The 21666-nt window shown below is 42.6% G+C and overlaps 2 protein-coding genes across 2 annotated transcripts; one reads left to right on the plus strand and one right to left on the minus strand.

Annotated features, from left to right (window-relative positions):
* The first annotated feature begins 705 nt into the window (after positions 1-705).
* Positions 706-18752, plus strand: LOC128736221 (toll-like receptor 13). The gene is made up of 6 exons (XM_053830700.1): positions 706-758; positions 974-1289; positions 15865-15994; positions 16057-17501; positions 17561-17688; positions 18563-18752. Exons 1-6 carry the CDS (start codon positions 706-708, stop codon positions 18750-18752), a joined length of 2262 nt encoding a protein of 753 aa, XP_053686675.1.
* Positions 18753-19842: 1090 nt separating this feature from the next.
* On the minus strand, positions 19843-20573 carry LOC128736222 (holotricin-3-like). The gene is made up of 2 exons (XM_053830702.1): positions 20565-20573; positions 19843-20172 (listed from the first exon to the last, which is right to left on the minus strand). Exons 1-2 carry the CDS (start codon positions 20571-20573, stop codon positions 19843-19845), a joined length of 339 nt encoding a protein of 112 aa, XP_053686677.1.
* Positions 20574-21666: the final 1093 nt, after the last annotated feature.

Genomic DNA, 21666 nt, shown 5'->3' on the forward strand with positions numbered 1-21666 from the left:
GAGTAGTCGATGGTCAAACAATGCAACAACATCAGCCAACATCAGTTGATGATGTGCACGTACATTGGAGTGGTTTATTTTTTTAGTTAACAGTATGATGACAAACTTTCCAGAATTGGTTGGGCGCCTAACAAATGTGTGCACTAAAAGTTGAACCAGATAAAATGGGAAAAGTCCGTTCCGATGTTCGATCGAATCGAAAATCTGATTTTATATGGCAATGGTTTTCTTCTACCACAACTAACTGAATTTCATAAATAAAACCTCTAAATCAAACAATTGCCAAAACCAACAAAACACTGATTCTTTCAGCAGAACCAACGCGCAGCACAGGTAAATCATGGACACGCTTCGCCATACTGACAGGACTCTATAAAAATTCGCTCCCAATTAAGATAAGAGCGATCTAATCAAATCCAAATCTATCATTGATTACAGATTTTAGGGAGCCGTACGCTACCGCATTCCTTCATCTTTCAGCATACGTTTTTTATGATGGTTGGTAGGTAGGTACCTACCTATTTTTGAAATTTCCATGTGACACTGCGGTAATAATTCACGTCACGTGGCACTTGCACAAAATTGGCAGCAGAACCAATTGCAATTGGGATGGTATGACGAATCGACGCTCGTTTCTTATCCGGAATACCTAAATTAGGCGCATAACAATGGTGATAACAGACGTACAGCGTTGAAATGAAAGAAATGATTCCTGGTGCTGTCAAGAAGCAGCTGAAATCAAAACGGCAGGAATCACGGTAAGTTGATAAGCAATCAATCAGTTATCACTGATGTTTGTTGCGAGGTTTTTTGTTCCTCAATAGGTTCCGATATATGTGAAACCGTTAGTTTGACGCGAAAATTTAGCAAGAGATGACGCCTTATAGAACGGTCTTCGTATGGATAGTGAAGTGATCTTGATAGTGCTTTGTTTGGTGTTTCTACAATTCGGGAACTCGTTTGCTTTTGCTAGTGGATGCGACTCAAACGGTTCCGAGAATGTAACTCAATGCCTTGAGAGTAAGGAAACCGGAAATGGATACGATAGCTACTTACCACATGAACCGGGAGCACCGTACAATATCTACTTGGATGTGTTCAAATACGGCATGAAGCAGGGACCTGACTGTATGTTGGGTAACGCCTACAACTACATGCCGTGGTTGTTCCCGAATGGATCCCTCACAATAAGGAATGAAAGCGTTGCATTGGATTTGTCCAATCTGAAGCTCCGTGATCATGGGCTGGTTTCGATGATTGACAGCTTGGAAGCGCTGGTTGTTTACAGTGTTAGTATTTAAAAATCGAAAGTAATTGAGTTTACTGAGTTTACGACGGAACGTGCAATTTATTCCATTATCTATGAATTCTTTGACCTAGCCGGTGATAAGGAACAGTGCTTGATAATTCTAATGGACAATTGTGATATATCTTTTGAGTGTACACAATCGAGCGTCGGTAGTGCAACAAACCTACTATCATTGAAAACGATGTCGGATTTTCCAACGTCTCAGTCCATTCTTAAGAAAAGCAGACTACGCAGCACAAGAAATTGTTGTTATACTCTGAGGAAGAAGCTTCGCAGTTAATGCTAAATTATTCCAACGTAAAAAAGAATAATGATTCAACTCTTAGTTTTTAAAATCAAAAATTACAATGTACGATTCAAAACTCATTTACTCATGTATTCTTGTTCACCAGTTCAGCAGAACAAATGCATGAAGTCGAGAAACTTGACGTCAACGGCTAGAAGAGGTCGCAACAACAGTCTGAATATCGTTGGTCAGGTAACACCACCGTGGAGCTTCTGGTTCCGTCTCTTCTGTGCTGTAGCAGCGGATTGCGGACGAGTATCTCCCTATAAATACCTTTTGCACATCTCTTCAAGGTCGCATCTGCGCCCCTGAAGCGCTGTTTCTATTGTGCGCTGTGACATCGACGAAGGAGCTCTGAATTATTTGGCATATTATCGCCACTGGGAAATGAAATGAAAAAGTATGCAGTCTTGTGTCATTTCAGCATTATCCCCAATTGGGTCTGACAAGACAACATCGTGCAGCATTTTGGTCGTGAACGCCTTGTACTGAGTTTCGACGAGATGGACTTCTGGATCCGATTAAGGATCGTCTTGCAGAATGAATTGTGGGTGATTCTGAACAACATGATGCCAGACTAATACCCATATTCAGATAGGTCTTCTCTATTAGCACTTTTGTCATTAAACAGTTGAGCTGACAGTTATATGACAAATTTGAGTAAGTGTGCTACTTGGGATTCGTGACGACTTTTACCGAGAAACTGTGCAACCAGTTCACCAGAAATATTGCAGTTTACCAGATATTGCTGAAGAAATGATGAAGCGCAACGTTTGCGCTGACAATATTGAATCAGCTTTCAGTTACATTGTTAAAATGCGGTCATTAAGGAAATGATTTCATATGTTCGATTACTGCTCCAATTTTAGTTGACGACGGCGCCTCAGTTAATACTGTTAATGTGACAAACTGTGGGCTTCATGCGTTACACTAATGTTGTTAGTCCGAGATACTTGAGACTTGTTGATCAGCGTCTAAAGGCCAAAGGAGGTCCGTAGGACCGATAAACTTTATCCTTGAGTGGCATCTTCGTATTGGGTGAATCCATTTACAGTGGACCTTTCTCAGCTAGCGAGTTGACTTAGACTTAGTTGACTCTCTTTTCTCATCTACAAGAGTTCTTAACAGTCCTGTCCAGGTCGGTATATCGTTGACAGGCTGTTGTCTTAACCGCTCTGGGTCGTGCCCGCTCAATGGCGTTCGCCCTTCTCCGCTCATCAGTTATTTTTCAGGTTTCATCAGAGAACCATTACTTCTGGTCTCTGTGTACTCTTCCGAGGGTTGTGACCGCGACAAAGGCGTACTTGATGGTGTATATGGTGTTCTTCAATAATTCTGTCAAGCGGTAGTTCTGGGGCTTGGGATGTTACCTGTACAACAAATTTTCCAGTCGGCGAACATCGTAACAACATCCAACTTTCTCCTTCAGTCGCAGAATGCGTGCGACGAGTAAAAAATCTCATCGATAACAAGATGGTGGTCGGATGCAAAGTTGGTCCTGTGTTTGTAGTGCATATCAAGCGGGCCTATCTTGTGTACTTTCGGTTGATGCAGATGTTGTCTATCTTGTTTTCTGCTCTGCTATCTCGGAAAACCACGTGTTCGAAGTCCGAATTATCCTAAATGGGTTATTTAGATGTGGGCCCCATGTTTTCCAATTATTGTGGAACATCCTCAAAGAGCATTGGTGGCGTTACTAATTAGGATCCTATTCTCACAGTTACCTCACTCCTCTCACTGGCACTATTCTTACAGTAACCCTCATCTCACCTTCCAGGCTTTATTTGATTTGTACAGTCACCCAGGTGACCGGACTTGTCTGCACCACAGCACGCCTCCTCTGACCCGCCTTATACGGAAAGATTTGCTGTATACGCCTTCGTTCCCATTGATTCCTCGCATGATCATCGACGGTCACGACTAGATCGCCCGGTTTCAGTGACTTTGTTGCGAACCTGTAGCCTATCCGTATAGCACGAAGTGATTCGGCGTTAGAGCTTTATCGTCTGCTAGCTCCAGAGGATCGTAAGTCAGTGGTCGCGAGTTTACATTCGCTTCGGCCTTCAACATGATCATTTCCAGTACCTCATCGCTGAGAAATCGCAGGCTTTCTTACACGGCCTTTATCGCCACTTTCACGGACATAACCAGTCGCTCCTATGGTCCTCCCATGTGAGGAGCTGCCGGAACGTTGAAATGCTACTGGCTATACGCATTGGTAAAAGTAGCTGCCTAGTCTTCAACGACTTGCTGGAACATCTGCTTTTCTTTACTCTCAGAATCGCAGATTGTGCTCTCGCCTAAAAATTCTGCTGAGGTGGCTATGAGAATAGGGTCCTTGTTTACTAATTACTTGAAGTGTGCGTTTCAGGTAATCGTTGCAACAAGGATTACTCCCAGATGTTTAACTTGATCGCCGCTCTTAATTTCCTCTCCACCAAGATGAAGAGTTTACGCATTCATTTTCTTCCTCTCGGTGAAGGTAGTTTTCGAAGGGCTGATGCTCAGGCCGTCCATAATACACCAGGACCAAATCTACAGTTTAGGGCCTCTTGCATTCTATATGATATCACATCGTCAAACTTCCCACGTACTACTATGACAAGATCAACAGAGCTCACAACTTCGAAGTCCTAGATATTTAAACTACTTTCTACATCAACTTCTCGATGTCACGAAAATGCTATTTTTTCACAGAGCGAGATTTTTCAATTTTATTCACTAGCGAGTGTAGCACAGTCACTGTAGATTTGCCTTATTGAACTGCTATTGTTCTCTCAGAACAAATAAAATATGCACCGTTCTTGAAAGCACTGTATTTAGTGTTGCTTCAAACTAGAATATCGATCTTGCTCAATTAATTATTATATGGTAACAAACTTTTCCTTACTTACAAATTAGTGCGCTTCAGTCAAATTGAGATGTAAGTATCAAATTTAAACGACCTCCTAGTTCGATCAGCCTAAGGTATAACTAAGAACTAATAATTTTAACAATTTATCAATGCACCTTTACCAACCTTAGATAAAAAGTATAAATTTTAATAATCAAAAAATTCCAATTTCGTTATCTCAAATAACTTTACATGTGCTCTACACAATTGCTTCGCTTACATTATCAATTATAATTTCTTTGTTGAGCATGACAGTTATGCTTCGCCCTTTCGGTGCGTATCAGGGTATGCTCCACTTCGCCTGGCCGGGTTGCCTGGCCTGGTTGCCAATATCTGCGGTTCTGTAGCAACAATCCCCCTCCCGTAAGGCTGGTCAGCTTCATCCTCGTGATCAGCTCTTACATCCAATACCGCTATTTTTGAAACTGGTCGACGAAGTAAACCTGTTGAAGTCTGCACGATCGCCTGTCGTACACAACCATCTCGTCCTGTTGTAACCTCTAATACCCGTCACCGGACCCAGCCATTCCGCTTGGTTTCATCGACGATTAAAGCTATGTCTCCTGGTTTTAGAGGTTTCACTTCCTCGTACCACTTCGTTCTTTTAGTGAGCGTCGGCAAATACTCACGAAGCCATCTTTTCCAGAAGTGATCTAGATTCTTTTGAATTAAGTCCCATGTGTTCAGTACGCTTCTTGTTGTGTTTATAGGTACCGCAGGTTGTTTTATTCCGCTTGAGCTCCCTAGAAGGAAATGGTTTGGGGTGAGAGCTTCTTGTTCCACTGAGTCTAATGGCAAATAGGTAAGTGGACGAGAATTAACTATGGCTTCCGCCTCGACTACCATCGTGTGCAGTCCTTCATCATTTAATTTGCGATCTTGTGGCAAGTTGGTCATGGCGGCTTTAATAGAGCGTACCATGCACTCCCAGGAGCCTCCCATGTGAGGAGCTGACGGTGGAATAAAGATCCACTTTGTCGTAGTACTAGTGAAGGTAGCTGCCATCTCTTTTGTTGTGTCTATCATTTGTTCTGCCAACACATGACTTGCTCCAACAAAATTTCGTCCATTGTCTGAATAGATCTCGAGCGGTGCACCACGTCGACTAACAAAGCGACGAATGCAGGAAATGCATGCTTGCGTTGATAAATCATAAGCCACCTCCACGTGTATGGCTCGAATGGTGAGGCACGTAAATAGTGCGATCCACCTCTTTGCATTGGAACGACCAACTTTAACCGAAACAGGTCCGAAATAGTCGAGACCGACGTAACTAAATGGACGAACCAGTGGAGATAACCGAGCGGCAGGTAACGGTGCCATCATGGGAATCGCGGGGCGTGCTTTAAGCACCTTGCAAAACTGACACTGCCTGGACACCTTTCGAATTAGAACCCGTAGACGAGGTATGTAGACCAACTGCCGCATTTCATTGAATACTGTTTCCGAATTGCCGTGACGAAATTTGCGGTGGAAATCATCAATTAGTAGGTTTGTCACTGGATGTTTTTTAGGGAGAATAATAGGAAATTTTACGTCAGTTGGAACAGATTTTACTGCGTTTATTCGACCGTCGACTCTTAAAACGCCATGCTCGTCAAGTAGTGGTGTCAACGTATACAATGGACTTGATTTTGCAAGTTTGAATTGATTTTGATCGTTTGACTCCTTACAATGTGCCAGCAGTATTATTTCATCTGGGTATGCTTCCTTCTGTACCAACTTCCATATCCATGTTTCGGCTTTGTGCAGTTCATCGTGAGTAAGCGGTTCCGATCGATAACCAACCGCTGCTAAGTCGGCTTTGCGCATCCTACTGATTGCTCGTATTACGTAGGCCATCGTTCTGAGTAACCTGTCCCATTTTGAGAACCGAGAGAAATCTACCACCCATACTGAAGTAGTTTCTTGGTGGAAGAAACACGGTCGCAATTCCTCTTCCGTCAGCTGTATCGATTGCTTTGGCTTTGGCCATTCATTTTCACGTTTGTACAAAAATTCAGGTCCAATAAACCAACGGTGTGATGCGTCGAGGCAGGGTCCATTGCCCCATTTAGTGGCTTCGTCAGCCACATTTAATTTACTCGGTACCCATCTCCATTCTTTCTCACTAGTGGTTTCTAAAATTTCCCCTACTCTGCATGCCACGTATTGCCGGTATTTCCGATGGTCGGAGCGTATCCAAGCCAAAACTGTGTTCGAATCCGACCATAAGAATCGCTGATGAATCGGAATTGTGTGACTTTCAATCACCGCCGATAGCAACGATGCTCCTAGTACCGCAGCTCTCAACTCCATTCGCGGTATCGAAACATGTTTGAGCGGAGCAACTTTAGTTTTTGCTGTCACTAACGAGCACTCCACAACACCATGAGGATTGATGATTCGAAAAAACACCAACGCAGAATAGGCCACCTCGCTTGCATCCACAAAAACATGGACCTGCAGTGACTCGTATATCGAATTGCTAGCGCTCCGAAAATAGCATCGGGGTATATGAATATTATTTATTTGTTGCAGTAGAGCACTCTATTCTTTCCAACCTTTGAAGATCTCATCGGTGACAGGCTCATCCCACTTGGTACCCGTACGCCATACATTTTGCAATAATATCTTGCCATGTACCGACAGGCATGCTAGCAAACCGAGAGGATCGAAAAGGCTCATTACACATTTTAAAATTTGCCTTTTTGTTGGCCTTGTTCGTGATTCCAGTAACTCCATGATTTCTTTTTGGAAAACCGTGGAGAAACTCAACTCGTCAAGGTTTGGGTACCAAAGCAAACCTAATACGCGTTCGGTATCGCTTTCTTTGGGAGAGGTTAGGCATTTAGCATGCACGTCGATGTTTTCTCCAAGGTGGGCTAATACTTTTTCACTATTAGACGCCCAGTTACGAATATCGAACCCGGCGAAAGCATGAATTTCCCTGACCTCCTCAGTAACCGACTTTGCTTGATGTTCGGTTTCGAAGCTGTCAAGATAGTCATCCACATAATGACTCTTCAGGATTCCTTCCACTGCTCTCGGACACTGATCGGCAAAACGCTCGGCGTTTTTATTTTTTATAAATTGTGCTGTAGTGGGTGAACAGGTTGCACCAAAAGTAGCAACATCCATAATAAATATTTCCGGCCTGCTGTCTGTATTATCGCGCCATAGGAAACGCTGAGAATGCCGATCTTGATCGTTTATACGAATTTGATGGAACATCTCCTTGATGTCACTGGATACTGCTACCGGAAATTGTCGAAATCGAAACAAAACTGATTGTAAGGGAGTAAGCAGGTCAGGTCCTGGGAGTAGAACGGAGTTGAGGGATATGCCATCTGTTTTTGCCGCTGCATCCCAGACCAGCCTTATCTTCCCAGGCTTTTTCGGATTTATTACCACCCCTAATGGAAGATACCAGGTCCGACCTGGGTCTGCTGACTTGAGTTCCTGTTCTGTCGCTCGATGTGCATACCCCTTTTGTTGATAATCGACGATCTGTTGTTGAATGTTTTGCTTAAGTTCAGGATCTCGTTTCATTCTTCGTTCTAAACATTCAAGTCGGCGTAGAGCCACTGGGTAGCTATTCGGTAATTGAATGAAATCGTGCTTCCACAATAAGCCAACTTGGTAGCGATCCCGCAATCGCGTTGTGGTTTGCTCGAGAATGGATCGAGCCCGTATCTCACTTTCGGATTCCAAATGCTTTCTAACGTGTGCGCCATGGTCTTCTGACCTCACGAAGCTGCTAACCATTTCGCTCAGTTTCTCACAGTCACAAACATGGAAAGAGTATTGCATTGGATCACCATTATCAACGAGGCTCCCGTAAATAGACCATCCTAAGCGAGTTTTTGCCGCAACAGGACCAGAAATGCCCTCCTTAATTTTTAGCGGGACAGCTAACGATAAGTCACGTAGACCAATCAAAATCTGCGGTCTCACATTCTCGTAGCTAACGACTGGCAGATCTTTCAAATGGTGGTACCTCTTTTGTAATTCTTCGAATCGCAGCGTTTGCGATGGTAGATTGAGACAAGTCACCGTTCGTGCGCTCTTTAGACCGAATCGTATTTTTCGGCCAACTTCGGACACATCAAAGGTCACCAACTGAGAGTTCTCTTCATAGCGAGTCATATTACCAGTCCACTTTAAACAAAGAGGCATTGTGGGCCCCTTAAGGCCGAGCTGATCTGTTAGACTTTGTTCGATTAACGTCGTGGAAGAGCCTTCGTCGAGAAAGGCAAATGTGTTTATTTCGGTTGAAACTCCGTATGCCGTCACAGGAACAATTCTATACAAGACAGATTGACCGCAATGGTGGTAAGTATGACCCTCTGCAAATGAATGCCTTTCAACACGACTACCGGACGGCGGCTCAGAGTGCAGCATTGGATGGTGACGAAATTGGCATCCATTAATTTCACATCGCTTAGAATTTCGGCACATTCTGCGACCATGAGCGTTCAAACAACTTCTGCATAGTTTCAACGAATGAATAATTTTCCACCGTTCTTCGATACCACTATTTTTAAATTTGAGGCATTCCTTTATTCGGTGACCACCCTCACCGCACAACAAACATGACTTTAAAAACCCACTCTTTTCTCCTGTATCTTCCAGATCACCGCTCTCAGCGTGAATTTGCAGATATGCTCTTTGGTCCTTAACTTTAGCTCGCTCCGTCTCCTTACTGCGATTTACGTATGGCACCACTCTGCTTACCGACTCTACGACGGTGGTCATAAATTCACTAAACGTTAGAAGTGTCGCAGTTGGAAGGTGTACTAGACGCTGAGCCCACTGTAATTTTACATTTGCCGGTAGTTTGTCTACGAGTTCTTGGAGTAATACTGGATTCGATAAATGGGCATGTTGACCCGCAGCAATTAAGTGCTGAGTGAGATTTCGGACCGATATTCCAAAATCAATAAGTGTTTCTAATCGATCGGTTTTTGGAGTTGGGCATTCTCGTACGTTTGTAATCAGCTTGTTTATAATCACTTCCGGACGTCCGTATAATGTTTGGAGCGTTTTGATTACCTCCGGTACAGATTGAGGTGTTAATAGATAAAACCGCACCGCCTTCATAGCATCGCCCTTCAGGCAACGTTGTAAGCGAGCCATGTTCTCGACGTGGTTGTACCCACAAGCTGTGGTGGTATTGTTGAAACTATTTATAAAAATAGGCCAGTCTTCGGGATCGCCCGAGAATTCTGGCAAGTCACGAGGCATCACCTGTCTTGCGGCGATTTGTTCCGCAGACAGTCTACTAGTTTGGTTAAAAGTAAAACTTTGTGTATATGTGTTAGGATCGGGTAGTTGAACTCCGATGAAAGGAATCTCGTCAGCACTGCGTGCGTTAGGGTGTGTCTGACGACCGATCTCAAAGGGTACAGTTGGAGGCTGGGGGTGTGCAATTTGCGTACCACCGGTTATAGCGTTGTTTTGAGACTGATGCACTTGTAATTTACATGCTTGCACCTGTTGTTGAAGTAGATTTAATTGCTCAAGCGTGGGTGTAGCATCTTCTTGGAATTTTTTTAGCTGTTGTTTGAGCAGTGCAAAAGCATGCGCTCTGTACGTTGGCATTTCGAGTGGACGTTCACGCATTGCGCTGGCCTGTGACAATAGTGGATCAACTGCAATTGTTCCAGTAATATTTTCAGATTGTGTAAGTGGGAATATTGGATGTGTGGCATCGCGGGTCGACGGTAGCACGTTAATTGTTTCTGGGACGTTTCCAGCTTGTGCGTTACTGGATATTGGCGGTTGAACCGCGATGGATCCTGCAGTATCGCTTGCATTTTGAATGCGTATAGTTGGAATAGCGCGATCGTACGTGACGGGTTGCAACAACAAATTGGCGTTCGGTGGTTGAACTCGAACTGCTTTCAAAGCTCCTGCTTCGACAGGATTATTCTGGTTAACTTTTGCTGTTGCGGGAGCGACATCTGAACCAGGTGCTTTTCCGATATTACTAACTGCTGTATTGTTATGATGCTCAACCCAAGTTGCGGTACGCTTAGAGCGGTCTCTGTTTTCAATTTCATTTACGCGGTTTTTAACACTACGGTTGCTAACATCGTCTTCGGAAAATGCTTGTTCCATTAGCTGATGCTTTTCGTTTAAATAACGCTTTTCTATATCCACCTCTAGTTGTTTCTTCTCTTCAAGCAGTTGAAGACTAATTTCGAGCTTGGACCTCCGGCTGGATCGAGACTTTGACGTAGATGCCGCTGGTACGGGAAGGCATTTCGAGCAAATCCAGTCACTATTCGCTATCGAGTCCGTCACCCCGGCACAAGAATTGTGCCACCAACTGTTACACTTATCGCACTGGACTAAGTTGTCCGCGGAGTCCGGCCTCTCTCAAGCTATGCAGCTAAACGCTTCCGTTGTTGGGGTTATGTTCAAATTTTGGTTAGACATCATAAATAATTTTTTGAAGCTTTGTTCTCTCAGAACAAATAAAATATGCACCGTTCTTGAAAGCACTTTATTTAGTGTTGCTTCAAACTAGAATATCGATATTGCTCAATTAATTATTATATGGTAACAAACTTTTCCTTACTTACAAATTAGTGCGCTTCAGTCAAATTGAGATGTAAGTATCAAATTTAAACGACCTCCTAGTTCGATCAGCCTAAGGTATAACTAAGAACTAATAATTTTAACAATTTATCAATGCACCTTTACCAACCTTAGATAAAAAATATAAATTTTAATAATCAAAAAATTCCAATTTCGTTATCTCAAATAACTTTACATGTGCTCTACACAATTGCTTCGCTTACATTATCAATTATAATTTCTTTGTTGAGCATGACAGTTATGCTTCGCCCTTTCGGTGCGTATCAGGGTATGCTCCACTTCGCCTGGCCGGGTTGCCTGGCCTGGTTGCCAATATCTGCGGTTCTGTAGCAACAGCTATTTTAATAATGTGTATCAGCGTTTGTGGTTCGATCAGCACGTCCCACACTTAATACTTTCACTGAACGCTTTTGGTGGGGATTTCTCATGCTTTCTTGATTTTGTTACGAAGAAAAGTTTGAAAAGAAAAGCCTTCATATAGTGAGTATTAAAGCATAAAATTTTCCTTGAAAATCTTCATTAGAGATGGGATTAGCGCTGCCTATCTATTCTGAACTATTCGGGTCGGAAAAATGCCATCTGCACCTGCCAGACTGGACAAACTGGAGGACTTTATCGCATTTTCTACTCTAGTACTCTAGCCCTATTTTACCCACTAGGGTAGATGCTCCAGTAGTTGTGGTACGACTTATCAATGATACTGATACTGACAGTTCGATTGTCAAACATGTACCAAAATCTGCAAAAATAACGGAGTATTTCGAGTTTGTACCACTATAGGTACTACCACAACTACTGGAGTATCTACCCTATGTATCTTTTTTTCTTGGATTTTTTTGGTTCGTCTTAACTCCTAATTATACACGGTTAGAGCTCTTCTATATTAAGTCCAACCCGAGTTAATATTAGCTTCATTCAACAATAGGGAGGAGTATTGAGGTCTCTTAATCCACCTTAGCATGATCTGTCGTCCGCGTGACAGTTATTCTCTGCCAGACTTGTACAGGAAAATAAACTGTCGCGTGGTTTGTTGATGAAACCTATTCGAAAAGCAACCCAGAACTATACTGGTAAACAGCACTTGTCGACAATAAGTCATAGTTTGGTTTGAAATTTGTAAGGTCGCTTCTAATTGATTACTGGGAAATGTTTGAACCAATGACGCAAATCGAGCGAGAAGTAAACGATGCCTACTGTTATGAAGGCGAGTGTGAGAAGCATACCACCCAACGCTTGCTCCACTGAGGCAAACGTACGACAAACAACCGATGGTTCTTTGTACATACATTCTGGTACTTACATACTCGCGTGCGCACAGCCTCGTAGCATCTTTCTGCACAGCCTGCTCATGAAGCCAATAGCTCATGGCAACTTGCTCTTCGTATTTCACCTTCGAAGGCAATGTTGAACAGCAGGCTGGAGAGTGCATCCCCTTGCTACAGTCCATTCTACGTCATGAAAGCGGTAGAAAGGTCTCACCTGCTATTCTGGCGCATAATTTTGACGCATCCAGCGTCGCACAAATCAGCGTAATTAGTTTCGTCGAAAAACCATGTTCTAGCATTATCTGCCACAGCTCATTTCGTTCGACTGAATCGTACGCCACCTTAAAATCCACAAACAGATGATGAGCGACTATCACGAAAACCAGCATAGTAGTGAAGGGCTCTGCTAACGGTCTCAGTCTTCAGAATAGAATACGGCACCTTGTGAGCAGAATTAACCAATGTAATGCCTCGACCGGTTTTACACTCGGATCGATGTTCCATTTTGAAAATAGAGCAAATAAGGAGGCCATCCAACCACTCCTCCGGCATTTGTTCTTCCTCCTAGATCTAGACAATAATCCGGTGGATTGCTTCGTACAGCCGCACGCTCCCCGCTTTTAGAAGTTTAGTCGGGATACCGTCCTACCAAGCAGCCTTACCCATTTTTCAGCTCACTGATCACCTCTACTTGTATTGGTGGCTCCACAGCTTGGCTATCGCTCGTAATTTTTATTCTGTTTCTGCTGAACTCCGTGTTTACCTCTCTATTTAACAACATCTGGAAGTGGTCCTTCCACCTGGCTGCTATCGCCGTTTCGTCAGTAAGCAGGTTGCTAGCACTATCGTTAGACATCACGAGCATGGCACAGTTCCTGCACTCCACCGTTTTGCAGAAAATCCGTGTGTCGTTGCTGGCGAATCTCTCCTCTGCACCGATGAGCATGTGGTACTCGTCCTCGTGTATACGGTGGGTGGCCATATAAATTTGCAATTTTTCCTCACAGTAAAGTAGAAAACAACTCCCCTGTCCCCTCATTGCATATCCAGAAAACGGATAGTAATATTCGTCATGATTGTACAACATTTCGCCGAATATCATTTTGCGAAAAACCTTAAGCGGAATGCACCATTTCACGGAAAACTTTTTTGTGGAAAGTACCATTTCGCGATCCTCTCCTTACTCGCTGTCGCTCGTTTCAGGAAACCCAGGTAGACCTAGGAAAACAAATAAACCTAGACAGTAGTGATACGGTGGGTTATTTTTTCCGAAACTAAATCTGTAGAGAGATCTTTCTCTGTAACACGCCTTAATTTTTTGTTATTACTTCTTGATTAGTTAGTACCAATTTGTAACTCAAGCTACTATCCATGGAACAAGTCATAGAACAGCATTCTTCAGTCCAAAGTTTACTGGTCTTTGCAGGAAAGTACCAAGTAGCCAGACTTGTATGAGATATTGAATAATTTTAATTTAACTAGCCAAGTCCAGTAATAAAATGATCTTTGCTGAAGATTGAAATCTTAAGTTGAACACGGTGTTCATTAAGTTCGAATACACTTTAAAAATGCGTTTAAAAAATGAAAATACAAGTTACTCTTTTCTGAGTCAATTTTTATTGAAGCAGTGTTTATTGAGCACCTTTACGACATATTTGGTGGAAGCACCCCCCCCCTCCCTTTGTGCTTTATAACGAGCTTGAGACGTTTCTCAAAAGAGTCACGCACCTGGTCCATGGGCATCTTGTCCCAGACCTTGGAAATGAGCTTGTTAAATTGGTCCATAGTGCTTACATTATGTTCGCTCTGCTTGGCCAGCATGTACGACCATACATAAAAGTCCAGGGGATTAAGATCCGGGCAGCTGGGAGGCCACAAAGTCTTATCGTGAAAATCAGTCAAATTCTCCCGACACCACGCTTGGGCGATATTCGCCGTGTGGGCCGGTGTGCTGTCCTGTTGAAAGACATAATGATCTTCCCCGTAGAGGGTACGAACCGCCGGAGCCACAACCTTCTCCAGAACCTCGGTCTTATAGTACGTGGCGTTGAATTTCACGTTTTTCTCGACAAGCACCAATGGAACCTTCCCACGCTTGGATACGGCCCTCGAAACCATCACCGACGCGGCGCTCTGGGACTGCGAGATGTTTATGTGGGACGGGGGGATGCTGGCCACGTCGGCACCCACAACCGATTATTTTGGACATTGTGCGGCTGTGGCAAGATGAAGTGTTTCTCATCAGAAAACACGAATTCCTGTTCAGCGTGCCGCGAAAGTATCAGTTTTGCTCTGTTTAGCCTCTTCTTCGTTGTAGCCTCCATTACCCCGTGAACCTTGCGTTTCTTGTACGGCTTGCATCCCAGGTCCTTCGCCATGATGGTGTGGGCAGTCCCGAACGACACATCCAGGTCAACAGCGGTCTTGCGGATCGAGCGGTTTATTTTTCGACGAACCCGCTCCCTCACCACCTTGTTGGCTACTGGCGTCCTCGCCGAACGTGGTTGCCCGGACGGTCCTTGGTCGAGCTCGTCGCCCGGTACCGACGGATGGTGTTATAGATGAAATTTCGCTTCACCCCGTGGGATTTCAACCGCCGAAATATGTCGCCGGGTCGCTCACCTTTCGCAAACAACTTTACTACGACGTTGCGGTTCTCCTTCATCGCGCACGGTAAATAAATAACAAATGACATCAAGTCGACACCTTGTGCGTCGGTTAGCCTATACATAAGGCTAAAGCTGACACAAATACCAATACACAGAATGCACATGATGCGCACTTACACAACGATGAATTCGATCTTATTGAACACCCTGTGTTGCAACTTTCCGGTAAGATTTGCTGGAGGTAAAATCCGAGATAACGTTTGGATTTATACGGTTTTTGCTATTCCAACATGTCTTTCACTTACAGATCTGTCAGGGTATGTACGTCGTTCTCCGGGTTATAGAACTTGACTTAACAAGGACCGGTTTCTCGTTATCACTCGTTCCGACCCCCAGAGCATTTGACAGAGCCTCGGCAGAGAACCGAGGGGTTTTAAATCACGTCTCTATCTTTCTCTTCCTAGATCTTGTTAGGTTCTTCTTTCACTTTGCCGAGTAGGGCATGATACTCTGAAGGATGCCCTGCCATCCCACAGCCTCCTTTTGCGATTGGGTAACCATTAATTTTTGCATCTTGTGTTAAAAGAATGGACTATCTAATACAAGGAATACTCAAGGTACCAAACCTTGTGAATGGTAGCATTCATACGCATATCTGGAGACTTGGCAAGGTTTTTATGCAAAAATAATTAAAAAAAAATTTCAGGCCTCCTTTATTTAGCGTCTCATCTGTAAACTGAGAAAGATGAAAAGTTTTCATCTTTCTAAACTATTAAATTCTTAATGAAGATGATGAAGACGAAATAAATCCTTGAAACGTTGGCCTAGACAGCAGATGAACTAGTTTAATCGAAACCCGCTGACCAAACCGCTATCACTAAAACCAAAATTAAGAAAACCCTACTGCTTGATTTCAGAACATACGCTATCTGGCGCTTGGATTCAACCATCTCACCCTACTTCCCATGAGTACATTGAAGCGCTTTCCTAATCTCGAGTATCTATCGTTAATGGAAAATCCACTGGAGGACTTTACACTGCAGCTTGGTAACCATTTGAGAACACCGAATCTGGGTTTGAGTGATTAATATAATAATGTTGCATTTCAGTGGAACGCCCCAAGCTTCCCCATCTGCCAGCACTTGTTTCGCTCGATATGCGCTACTGCCAGTTGCGAAGTTTTCCGCCGGATTTCTTTCACGATGTTCCCAAGCTACAGTACCTATTCTTGGCTCACAACTATATCTCGAAATTACCGGCACCACTGTTCAATCGATTGCATAAATTGATTCACCTCGATCTGTCCCACATGAACAACACCAATCGAGAGGAGGAATTAAGAGAGGAAAACCCGTTTATGAAGTTGATAGCCGGTATGGATATGGATCCGAATGTATTTGAACCGTTGGAGAAGCTGCGATTCCTGGATTTGTCATTTACTAAGCTGGAACTGAAAGCCTTTATAGCGTTGAGTTCACTGGGGACTCGCCTACAGTATGCAAGTTATTGCTATCTGCAGTTGCCGACGTTGCTCGATCATATGTTTTTGATGAGAAGCATCAAGATGCTGGATCTTTCCGGATACATCGGAGGTGGTAGAACCCTAAATAAAGATAGTTTTTCATTGCTAAGAGATAGCTTGGAAGTGTTATATTTCAAGGATTCCGACATTCATCGGTTGGATTGGTTGGATGGATTACACAAACTCAAGGTGTTGAATTTAAGAGGAAATTTAGTGGGATCACTTCATGATGCTCCGCTCAGCAATTTAACAAGCTTGGAAGTTCTGGACATGAATGTGAATCTCATACAGTCTTGGTCCGATCGTATTTTTTCACACAATTCAAAATTGAGGGTGGTGAATCTGCGGAATAACAACTTAATGGCGACAACCAGCAGCATGCTGAGAGATTTCGAAGGATTAAAATATTTGGCACTTGGCGGAAACGCCCTAAAATGTAGCTGTAACTATGTGTATCTCATGCGGGTGGCAACTGGGAATACGTCCATACTGCTGTTAGAGAGTAATACTACCCGGGAAAGTAATTCTACTTATCCGGTTGAGTATGCGGTTACACATGTGAACTTATTCGATTATGAAGACGAGACATACCGTTGCATGGATTATACAAATAAACTTCAGGTTAACCCACTCGAGTTGGCAGTATGTGCACGAGAAGATGAGGACAAGTACATTGATGCCGGTGAAGAATCACTAGAAACGTTGGAGGATATAATTGATGATTATATTGCCATTTACATTGCTGCTAGCTTTTTGTTTGTGCTGTTTATGGGAATTTCGTTTTTAATCTACTGGTATTGGTTTTACATAAAATATTTTTGTGTAATGTTTAAAAATTCTGCGATACTGAGTTTTTTCAATGATGATCAATTATATTTGGATAAAAGTTCGCTCGTCGAAGAATCGATGTATCACTATGATGTGTTCGTGAGCTACAGCGAAAACGACAGATTTTGGGTGTTAGACAGAATGTTACCAATGCTGGAGCAGGACAGTTCTATATCAGTCTGTTTGCATGAGAGGGATTTCGAGGTTAAGCTGCAACGTTTTACTGACAAGCGTTTAGTTTTTAATTTATCAATATATTTCAGGTAGGATACAGTATTTTGGAAAACATCATTTCTTGCATGGATCGATCACGATGCTTAATGTTGATAGTTTCGGAGAGTTTTCTTCAAAGCCGGTGGTGTCAGTTTGAAATGCATTTAGCACAACATCGGTAAGTGTTTAACCGTTAGTTACCTTTAAATATTGAGTGCATGGTCTTTATCCAAGCTGAGAATCCGCGGATCGAAACAAGCTATAATGGGAACCGGAATTCGAACCCAACTTCTCGCCCAGACCATGGAGCCCTTAACTTACCTATTGTTCCCTCCCTTACTCTTCCTTACTTAATGTTCTGCTTGTTTCCTTCACGCCTTGTCTCCCCTGAGATACTATCAACACCTTTGTCTCATTACTTTCTTCCATCTTTGGTGGACGGGAACTATTGGTTGAATTTATTAATGTCAGAAGTCATTTCGGGCCGCGGATCTATTGAGAAGATCTGATTTAGTCTGTATCATGCTTACATCGTTGCCACCTAACTTGTCTAACCTGTCATGACAGGGCGTGCATAACCCTGCTAGCACAGTTGTTGTAAATTAGTTGTGGTATCCGATTAATGACTAATTTCAGTCATAAATAGGTTGTAGCAACCAGAAATGACAAAAGTGTGCTACTTGGGAATGGAATTGTTCCTCAATTGATGGTTCCTAGCTTCTAGTTTCTAGGTACCCAGTGCTCGTCAGCCGCGCCGATTACTATCGTTGTCCTGTACACCACCAGAGATGATTCTTAGCACCCGCCGTTTGAAAACTCCGAGTGGTCCCAGGACCTCTTCAAGCAAATCCATGTTTCAAAGGTCTAAGAGCCGAATTGATGCGATAAGACTCGAGATCAAATGAGAGATCAACCGGTATCGAAGTTACCGGTTACATCTTACTATTCACTTCTCACTTCTCTCTGCTTATTTTCCCTTATCACAACTAACTTTTTAATTGTCAATGCATTTTCAAATATTTTCAAATCATTCAATTTTGATTTCATTTTAGTTTGCTGGAAACCCGGCGCGACGAACTGATACTGGTGCTTTTGGAAGACATCCCTAAGCGAAAGTGCCCGAAAACGCTTAACTACCTGATGAAAACCAAAACGTACATCAAGTGGCCGCGAGAGCGAGCGCAAGAGCAAGAGCTTTTCTGGAAGCGCTTGCGCAGAGCTTTGATGATATCGAAGCGTTAGCATTTTCAACCTGTCGCGCAAAGCTGAGGGCTTTTCGGTCGATTGATATACAGTGATAGCAATTTAGCAAGTCTAATCAACGTAGTATTTGAAAGTGAAATATAGTAAATATATTTCGATAAGTACAGTACTTATAACTAAACTGGAATAATTTTGGCATTTTGGCATAATAACTAGGTTGTCGGATTTTTATTCTAAAATAAGTAAATAGATAATGGAAGCTTCTATTCACTTCGCTTGTGGTTCTGTGGCGCATGTAACCCCTTTTTATTTTTGTATATAATACAAGAACCTTAGTAATAGTATATCCTTATCACATTGTTTCAGTAATGCAACCAATGTAAGTATCTTTATTAAATCTCTTGTTTAGATTCTGTTCTCTGTGAACTAACTTCGATTAATCTATAAGGAACAGACGAAATGGTGCCCTCCTTGTGCAAATATCTGTAATTACCATTTTAAAATAGCTGCTCAATTTCTTTTAACCCATTATGACCCAGCGTATGATATATCATACCTCGTCTTCAAAACCTGTTTACTGCTGAATTTCAATAGTTAGCATTGTTAATATATCACTACAAGAGAGATAAGACATCAATCTGATGTGTGTGTGATATAATTTGTCAGTTTTTGTCATTTCATCTGTATTTTCAACAGTGCAAAGTTGTGACAAATGGCGGAAAAAAAAGTTGAAAAAATAGCGAAAAAATTTTTGTCTCCAAAACGCATGAAAAAGTCTACATTTAGTGACGAAACATTACCTGACATGTAAATTAGTATTTATATGTAAAGTCTATCACAAAATTCGATAAGAAATCTGTAAAAAACTTTGTAATTTGTTTGTTTGAAACTGAGCCTATAAAATATTTAACCTGCGATATTTTGGCCTTGAAAGCGTTCCAAATGACGATTTTGCGTTTCCCGACACATTAGAGCCATAATATAATAGATTACAGAGTTTCACTTCATTTGGTCCAAATTTAGGTATACCCGGGTCATAATGGGTTAATATCTATAATTATTCTACGATATAATTCAATTTTATGCTAAAAATATCACATTTCAAGACACTATATCAATACATAAACAGTCAGCCAAAGAAATAAGGTTCATCCCATCTATATCTTCGAAAGGCTGGCGGAGGTATCCAACCTCCTCCACCGAATCCTCCATAGACACCAGGTCTTCCAGAGCCTCCGTAGCCATGACCGCCATAGCCGCCACGTCCTCCCCCGAATCCTCCGCCGCGCCCTCCACCGAAGCCTCCACCACGTCCTCCGCCGAAGCCTCCTCCATGCCCTCCTCCGAATCCACCACCATGTCCTCCACCACCGTGTCCGCCTCCGCCGCCGCCACCTCCCCCACGAGGCATGGACAGAACAGTGCCAATAAGGAATATGAACAAAAGTAACGGTAGAATCTACAAATCATAATTGAAAAATTAGCAAATTCTATGGAATTAGCACCTTAATCTGTATTCCGATAAAAGGCGTACCAATTTAAGATCAGTCAGAATACAGAATGAGGGTGATATTATGAATTCAAATTTTTATTTGCTTAATGTCTATTAAAATAAATTTATTTGATTTATTAGACACGTAACTTCAATGCAAATCAACAGTAGTTATGCAAACAATATTTACTTCATGTGTCTTTTGCGCAGTATTGGAGAAAATTACTGCCACAATCAGTTTGTTTTTCATTAAGTATCTGTTATACACCAACTGATAATTGGCTGAGAATCCCCGCTACGGAGGAACACATGTACATGTACGGAGGAAATTATTACCATTTAACACATCAATGACTCACCTTAGCCATATTGTTTACTGTAACTGGATCAATGTGTAGCTTCTTTGGAATCTGTGGCAGGACTGCGTGAGAACTTCCGAATAGATGGATTTATATTGTCGACTTTTCAAGGGTCTAATTTGCGAAAAAGTGAATCCGGAATGCGTCAACACAGAAAAACCAGCTTTTACTTAGTCTAGTTTTCGTCTCGCAGATTAGGTTGCTTTAGGTTGTTTACCCTAATGGGCTTTAAAAAACATTAAATTTTTGAAATAAGGCGGAGGTGTAGAGTCAAATTGTTAATCGTTTTTAATCCGAGTACTTTTGCAATTGAACTTCAACACAGTCTATTGGTTCTGCGTTTCTTTGCCTCCCTCTGGGATTGAATATCTTGGACAGAACCGCATTCTGATGATGCGTTCAAGAGTTCAACACGAACGCAGGTTATTTGCGTAAAAAACGAAGGTGTGAAGGTATGCCATGTAAAAATGCACTGGTTCTGGCGTTCATGAACATGAATGCAGGTTATTTGCGGTAATTTATTATCCTTGTGTGAGGAGAATCGCATGAAAAAACGCCAGAACCAGTGCATTTTTTCATGGCATACCTTCACACCTTCGTTTTTTACGTAAATGAATCTTAGAAATCCTGTTGTATAAGAAATAAATTGACAGCGTTAGCAACTGATTTGTAGTTACCACGGTGATAACAGTCAAGCATCTGCGCTCGATGCTTTGTTCGTACTGTCAGCTTTACCCATGAGCGAAGTAGTTGGATTTCGTGACGCATTTCGTTTCACCGGATACAGTCGAACCGGCATTTACAACGTACTGTCTCTTCAGGAGAAAGGCAAGAGCCTCGAACGGAAGCCTGGTGCTAGGCACCCAATAGTGCTTTCGATCTTCTTCTTCAGCTTACGATCAGCAAGAAGTGCCCACCGTGGCTTGCGGCGAAAGGGTGGATATATGGTACAAAGTGCTTGTCGGAAGTTCTTCACTAGAGGAGATAGGACGGCTGAAGATAAAGATTGCACGGAAGATTGCCAACTCTTCCAACGTCTCCCAGCTATTTATTTGAGAAGGGAAAAGCCCGCTGGAGTGGAACAGCTTTGACATTCCTTCTC

Source organism: Sabethes cyaneus, chromosome 2 (genome assembly GCF_943734655.1).
Source record: "Sabethes cyaneus chromosome 2, idSabCyanKW18_F2, whole genome shotgun sequence".
NCBI lineage: Eukaryota > Metazoa > Arthropoda > Insecta > Diptera > Culicidae > Sabethes > Sabethes cyaneus.